We start from the raw sequence: 7,407 nt of genomic DNA, 5'->3' as shown, positions 1-7,407 counted from the left end.
GTCCTGGCATCTTATTTCTGGGACTCTACTTCTTGATCACTACCGTTTTGTCTTGAGTTTCTCATCCTGGTTGGCTGCTGTCTTGTTCTAATGAGGACGCGTGGTCCTCATTCGCTGGTGTGCTGGGCAGCTCTTGTCTTGTTCTTGGGTTTCTTGAGTGTCTTAGTTTATGAGTTTCAGCTTTACTTTTGGTTTCTGCGTCGGTTTTCTAGTCCTCTTTGCCAGAGGCTGCTTTCTGTAGCCCTCCATCTAGTCAGTGGCCCCCAGCCCCACTGGTTACCTGCTTTCTGCAGTGAGCTGTCTTAAGTTCTCAGAGGCCAGTGGACAGAAGACCCAGTGTTCTGGATGGATGGTCTCCTTTGGCGTTCTCAGTTCCAGGCTATGTAGTGAAAGTCAATAAATGTCCTTTCTAGCAAATTATATGTGAAATTTATCAGTAAAAAATGCAGCTCCAGATTATTTTTGGGAGGGAGAGGAGAGATCGTTGCCAGTATGAGGGGGGGGGGGGGGGGGGGGCATCTAAGGAGGAAAAACAAAAACTGTCACAAGACGAAATAAAACAGCAATAGGAAAACAACACAGTGATTCTGAACTATGATTCGTGTGTTGGTGTAATTTGAGGAACTACTCAAGCAATAATGGCTTTACATTCATAGGTCACGAACAATTACTTTATCTGCTCTGTGACTGACATTACTGCAGATGAAAAAAACTATAATCTGTTATATCCACAGGCAGACCTTCACAGAGCACATACCCAAGCAGTATTATCAAATTCTGTTTTGTCAAATACTGTTGTTTCATTTCATATGGTAACGCCTTGTTCACGTCCAATCAAATCCATCTATCTTCTGAAACCACTTATCCTGTTCAGGGTCACAGGGGGGACAGAAGCCTATAGGCACAAGACAGGGAGCCGGCCAATCACGGGGCACATTCACACACACGGGCAATTTAGTAACTCCAGTTAGTCTCAGCATGTTTTTGGACCACGGGGGGAAACCACAGTACCCAGGGGTAACCCCACGATGACACAGGATGAACATACAAACTCCACACACGTGGAACCCTAATGGAGACTTGAATCCAGGTCCCAGAAGCACGAGAAAATAGTGCTACCCACTGCACCACCGCGCCCCCCAGCTGCCTACTTACCATAATTTACTTATTATTTACTCTGCCCAAAAAAAATTATTTAAACAGACATCTTTGTTTCACGTAAAAAGCAAAAGACATCATGCAAGCATTACATTATCTTGAAAATTCTCTTTCAATCGTCATTCAGTCAGTCCCATCCGCTGTGAGTGTATTGCACGCCTTACGATCTGCCCTGCCCAGAAGCACTGTGGCAACTGGTTAAACCAGAACTACAACGTCATAATTTTAAGGCAGTAAACATTTTATTCAGTAATAGCAGGCGTGAATGACACGCCTTAATTAAACTAATATCAGTATATTTGGCCACACCTAAGAGTTTCACCATCCATAGCACACTGTAGGCATAAAGTCTAATAAAATAGACGACACCTAATAGAGAAGACGACACCTTATTGGCCAAACAGCTTTGTACATGCAAGGAAGTTCATACACATAAAAGTATTTTGTTTATCATATAGAGGTATAAGTGATAAATGTGGGATGAACTGAAATTTGATCATTATAATATAATGAATTATAGCCTCAGTATAAATATCGTTATCAGTTTAATAACAGCAGTGCGCCATCAGGTGTGTAAATATCACACCCTTTTCCTGTTTCCTTCCTGGATATATGTTACATCAAATGGGAAAAGCCACAGCTGCACTATAAAAGACTTCTGGCAGTAAGTAGAACCTGTAGATCAGGAATCTGCGTTGCTACTTCAGCTGGTGAACTGAGACGCAAAGAAGCTCCCGCTTGTAAAAGTGAGTCTCGCCGTCTTAAACGACAACAACAGAGCTGATTCTCATAATAATCGCTTCATTAAAATGATTTCTTAATTGAAATGGATTTTCAAAGTAAAAAAATTTTTAATATTTACATTATCAATCATTATTTTAATTAATCAAATCGATCGTTTCTATCTGTGCTCTCATGACTAAATTAACTTAAATTTACTTTTAAATTCTTTCATTAGGCTATAATTTAATTAATAGCGTTTAATTATTTTCCATTATGAATTATTTATAGATTTTGAATAAAATAGACTTCTGGGCAAAAAATGGGCCAAAGTTTTATGTCGTGGAATTCGGGATTGGCTCAAATTTTTTTGCTCAGTAGAGTTGATCATAACTCTAAGAAATGTACAGTTGTAGCTTTAAACATTTCCTTTGACTGCCTAAGACTTTTGCGCAGTACTGTATATATTTTATTTACATATATTTATATATAAATTTAAAGGCACAGGACTATGCACCTCATTTCTAACTGTTCATTACAGAGAGAGTGAGAGACAGCTATACCAGCTAGCTCGGTCCTGAGAAGGATCTCCCTGCTATCTTCAGCTGCCAGCATCCCACCCACCAGCTAATGGAGAATGATGGAGGCCCCCGTCCCCAGGTGCTGTCCTTTCCTTCGCAGCACCCTACGCGGCTTCTGGAGACATACGTGAAGCGCAGTCTGAGCATCACTCCGGAGACGCCTGGGGTCGAGCCACCCAGGGCCAAACTCGGCGAATGGTCCTCACTGGTGGAAAGTCAGATCAGAATCGGGGGCCACGATATTTCCAGTACTGTTTGGCCGCCTCATGGCATTGCGGAGGTGGGGCCCGCCGAGGAAGATGAGCCGCTGGACCCTGTTGCCCAGCCGGAGCAGAAGCCCAAGAAGATCAGCAAGAGGAAGAAAATCTTGCAATGCTTCGCTGGCCTATTCTCCAGGAACGCCAGCGGGAAGAAGCAGGAAATGGAGTCTGAGCAGGAGAAATTAGGGAGGAAAAAGAGCACGAGGAAAAGCTCCCTCAAGAGCAGTGGTATCCAGGAGGCCAAGTTCACCCCTGTAAATCGGCCTTTCCCTCTGGCTGGGTATGACACGGACCACAAGCTCAACAGTGAGTCGTGCTTTTTTGTTGTCAAAAACAAGTCTATAGTGCCTACTGTGTTGGCACACATCCTACCTGGGGTGGTAGCTAGACAAAGAGGTTTGATATATTCTCAAATAAGGAATTTTACAATAACCATCATGATAACAATAAGAATCTTCACAAAACTCTGATGTTTTCCTGCAGTCTTAAGTGTGGAACCCCCTAATACATACTACGAGACGGTATCAGAGGAGCTAGCGAATATCGTGAAGGAGGTCAAAGAGAGTCCGAGGAATGAAGGTTACACGACTGTTGCACAAGTCTTTGAGAAAAGCACTAAAGCGGCTACAGGTGAGGAGCTTTTTGCTGTCGATGACGTCATTTCTGCAAACAAACAATTAGATAATACGCTTAGAATGTTGACACCAAAAACCAGCTTTTTAGTTGCAGTCTGAAACTATATGAACAGAGAAAAACTGTCTTTTTGTCTTTGTGGTTCATATACAACGGGGTGAATTACGTACATGTGTATAGCAGAGGTGCCAGTTTGATCAGCTGGCTAGAGTGAGATTTTCAATTCAGGTCAATTCTGCGCACACATTTGCATGTATGTGAGAGTTTTATTACATTGTAAATAGACTGTAGGGTTTACAACTGCCTCAACACTTTTGATGTAGCTAATTTTAAGTTTGTAATGGAATAATATAAATTTGCCGTAAGATTTCTCGCATGAGCTTTAGAGTCTGAGTGTCACACTAGATGCATGAGAGTTGGCAGCCCTGGTGTATGCAGTTCTGAAGAAAATGAGATCACAGCAAAATGTTCAGTTTCACCCATGTATCAATATGGGTATAGAACTGTGCAAAAAGGGGAGGCATGGTGGTGCAGTGGTTAGGGTGAGGGGGAGGCATTGTGGTGCAGTGGTTAGGGTGAGGGGGAAGCATGGTGGTGCAGTGGTTAGGGTGAGGGGGAGGCATGGTGGTGCAGTGGATAGCACTGTCACCTCACACTTATGCAGGGTTAAATGCATGTGGAATTTGTCTCCCTGTGTGAACATAGGCTTTGTACAGTTACATGAAAAGTGACCCAGATGGCTAGTAAAGGCCTACTGTGGTTTTATACAAATAGCCAGATAAATTGTTAAATTGGTTTTCAGGGCAAAATTGCTGAACAATTTTGCGTATCTATAATCTGTGCTTTCTTTGGAAATACTGATGTGCTTTTCTGCTGAAATAGTTATCATTATTCTTAGAAATTTTAAATAAGCTAGTGTCTCTTTATTTATAGCGTACTGTCCTCCTTTTGGTAGCCTGTGACCAGCTCGCATGTATTTGGTTACGTGTAGAGCCTTCGTCTGAAAGTTTATAAACATAACAAAGGTTAATCGGCAGAGAGTGAAATGATCAACTTTGCGCTAGACACAATTCATCATTTCGACTGCTTTCCTTTTCAGAAGAAGAAATCATAAAGAGGATTGTAGAACTTTTAAAAGAACAAGGAAAAGACATTGATGAAAAGGTCAGTGCTATTCAGTCATAATGTATAAAATCTGTGCCACTGGTTTCCTACAGTTATTATATAATAAAAGCCCCAAAAGACAAAAAAGCAGATAAGCAGAAGAACAGTAAAAAAGGACCTTAAGAAAATTTCTAAACCAGAAGTGAAATGTATTAATGAATGAGTCCAGAAAGACTTTTCACATTCTTCACATGTAATGAAATACAGTATGGTGAATTGGTATCAGACTATTGCCCAGGACTATTGCAATGGACTGGCATTTCATTTAGGGCAGTGTTTCCCAGTCCGGACCTCGGAGACCCCCTAGACAGTACCTGTTTTTTGCTCCCTCCTGGCTCCTGGCAGAAAACTGAGCCATGAACAATAAAGAAATGCAGAGATGAATAAAAAAAAGACAATGTGAATATTGTTACAGTCTGCGTTCAGGCTGGTGAATTAGTACACATTCATTATAGTCACAGCAGGCTTCTTTTGACAGTTGAAGTTGACTATTCACAGATTTGGGCATACTGTTGGGAGTACCACGTGTGTTTACGGAGGCGGGGGGTTCAGGGCTGATTTGATCTCCACCAATGCTGAAACCAAACCTATGCCCTTGATTGTATCTGAACATCGTGTGCTGATATGGGTGATGCTTGAGTATAGAACGTTGATGGTAGCCGCAGAAAAGGAAAAAGTCTTTTTGGGTTTACCTAAGAGGATCTCCCATGTGATGCGAAGATTCGCACATGACATGCATCTTTCATTCTCTCCTCAGCTGGCGATGAACAGCAATGTGAGCACCTTCTTCCAGATGCTCTCTTACGGCCGCTTCCAGCAGCTCGCTGATTGTTACGTGGACGTGGAGACCCCGGGGCCGCTGCCTGCCGGCACTGGTGACCCCGCCCTGGTCCGCTTCGCCTTCACCCTGGACTTCACCGCCAAGTTGGCTCTCCTTTATAACAACGCTCTGTGTCGGATTGTGGACTTTGGGGTCCAGTACCTCCACGATCGCTTTACTCAGATCGACATGCAGAAGAATGACATGAGCACAGTAAGCACAGAGGGGTGGGGACTGGGGGTGGGAGGGGGTCTTCCCTACTTACCTACTGCCGTCTTACCTGGAATGATATACCTGGATATTTAGTTTAAGACAACTGTTGAATAGCATGTCTTTTTTAAAATATTATAATTTTTTTTTAATTAAGAAAAAGCTTTTTTTCTGTTTATGAGACAGACATAGTCAGAGAGGAGTATCTCAGTCTATTTTATAAACGACTTTCCTAAATACATAATTTAATTTTATAACAATATGATGGTTTTGCTGGATGTGCCACCCCTCACTCTATCCAGTTTTTATGCAAATATTACTGTCAGCTACACTTTCATACCACGTGGTTGTCAAATTTAGCCTGCATACCACGACTTTGAACTACCAGTTCAAAATGCGCTTAAGGTTCAGCAGGAGATTAGATGTATCGGTGCCCTAAAGCTCTCTGGCTCGTTGTGAAGCCCAGAGTGATTTCATGCAAAGCCACCATTTTCTCCTCCTTTTTCTGCAACAACTCACTAGATCTCACACATCTTGTGAGTCCCGGATTACCACAGGTTACCTGTGAGTGCCTGTGGCATCAAAGATAGATAAGCACACCTTGAATTTTTTATTGAGCAGACAGGAAGTGAAATGTGACACTTTTCTCATAGATAATATTCCGATGCTGGTACAATTTCAAATATATTATTACATTTTTATGTATGAACTAGAATGTTTCAATACCTCATCATTATGGATATTATTGATGCTCATTTGCAAACGATGTAATAGAAACATGAAAGTAGTGTGTAAGCCTAATGATCAGTAAAATTAGGCTAATATAACAGGATAATAAGGAACTAAGCTGCTGAAAGGGCGACCTGAAGGTTTACTTGATTCTTGTGTTTTTGCATGATTGTAGGAATCTCAAGAACAAGATGCAGATGTTCCAGACCTGGACTAAACACAAAAATTTATGTTGGTGCAATGAAGGACTGATTCCACATCTTCACCACTGAAAATATTGGATTTTAGCCTCAATATGAGACAAAGATCACAAACTGCTATAAAGACAGGATTTTCCAATGAAGCCGGAAAGGGTGGATCAGTTCAAGCGGCAAAGACACATTGTTACAAATGCCGCTGCTCTGACAGTCACCAGCCCACCTACAGACCATTCTGCTACGCACAGTGTTCTTCTTGACTTGAATGTTGCAGATCTGCATTTCTATCCATCCATAAATGAAAGGAAGAAAAAAGGTGCTTTCATCCTCCTTCCTGGTCACGTCACACACTGAGAAGCACCTGCATGCTGCTATATTTGCACATTTGTGGAAATGACATGGGGAAAGAAAAGACACTGGGTAACCGGAGAAAACTTTTTAATGTGTTGCTCATATTTCAATAAATTTAAACTGATTATCTTTTTATTACAAACACTTTAAATGAAATGAACTGTAATTTATCGAGATTTGGTAACATAACTGTTAAATGAATGATGAAAGACTGGACTTTGGTAAGATGCGTATTTTTAAATGGTTGGATATGAAGTGTGGTCTGAAGGATGAACATGCTTCGCCAAACGTCTTTATAGGTTCAGTGTCAGACCGAATAATCTCACCAGCCATACTGTAAAAAACAACTTGAACTGTTTTATAGTGCTCTGTGTATGCTGGCGTACACAGCATGTCAATTTTTAATCAGTATGTTTGATTATTATTTATTTGCTTATTTATTTATATATTTATTTGCTTATTTATTTATATATTTATATGCTTATTTTAATTATTTGTTACTTAAATTGTATGTTGTGTTAGTGTAAGCAGTGGAGACTATGTGTAACTCATTGCCCTGCTCATTATAAATGGTTTACAAACTC

General features: G+C 41.1%; 1 protein-coding gene across 1 annotated transcript; it reads left to right on the top strand.

Moving 5' to 3' along the window:
• Window positions 1–1,634: 1,634 nt before the first annotated feature.
• Window positions 1,635–7,407, top strand: LOC125746960 (uncharacterized). The gene is made up of 6 exons (XM_049021558.1): window positions 1,635–1,904; window positions 2,420–3,025; window positions 3,203–3,349; window positions 4,452–4,516; window positions 5,274–5,549; window positions 6,451–7,407. The coding sequence occupies exons 2-6, from the start codon at window positions 2,509–2,511 to the stop codon at window positions 6,490–6,492; spliced, it is 1,047 nt and encodes a 348-aa protein (XP_048877515.1). The 5' UTR covers window positions 1,635–1,904; window positions 2,420–2,508; the 3' UTR covers window positions 6,493–7,407.

This window comes from Brienomyrus brachyistius, chromosome 8, assembly GCF_023856365.1.
Source record: "Brienomyrus brachyistius isolate T26 chromosome 8, BBRACH_0.4, whole genome shotgun sequence".
Taxonomy (NCBI): domain Eukaryota; kingdom Metazoa; phylum Chordata; class Actinopteri; order Osteoglossiformes; family Mormyridae; genus Brienomyrus; species Brienomyrus brachyistius.
The sequence above is the reverse complement of the archived record's forward strand: the minus strand, read 5'-3'. Positions and strand labels throughout refer to the sequence as shown.

Excerpts from the sequence above, each read along its gene's own strand:
- LOC125746960 (XM_049021558.1), top strand. The coding sequence starts at position 2,509 with ATGGAGAATGATGGAGGCCCCCGTCCCCAGGTGCTGTCCTTTCCTTCG. Across the intron at positions 3,350-4,451 it reads AAGCACTAAAGCGGCTACAG|AAGAAGAAATCATAAAGAGG; the intron begins GTGAGGAGCTTT and ends TTTCCTTTTCAG. Across the intron at positions 4,517-5,273 it reads GAAAAGACATTGATGAAAAG|CTGGCGATGAACAGCAATGT; the intron begins GTCAGTGCTATT and ends TTCTCTCCTCAG.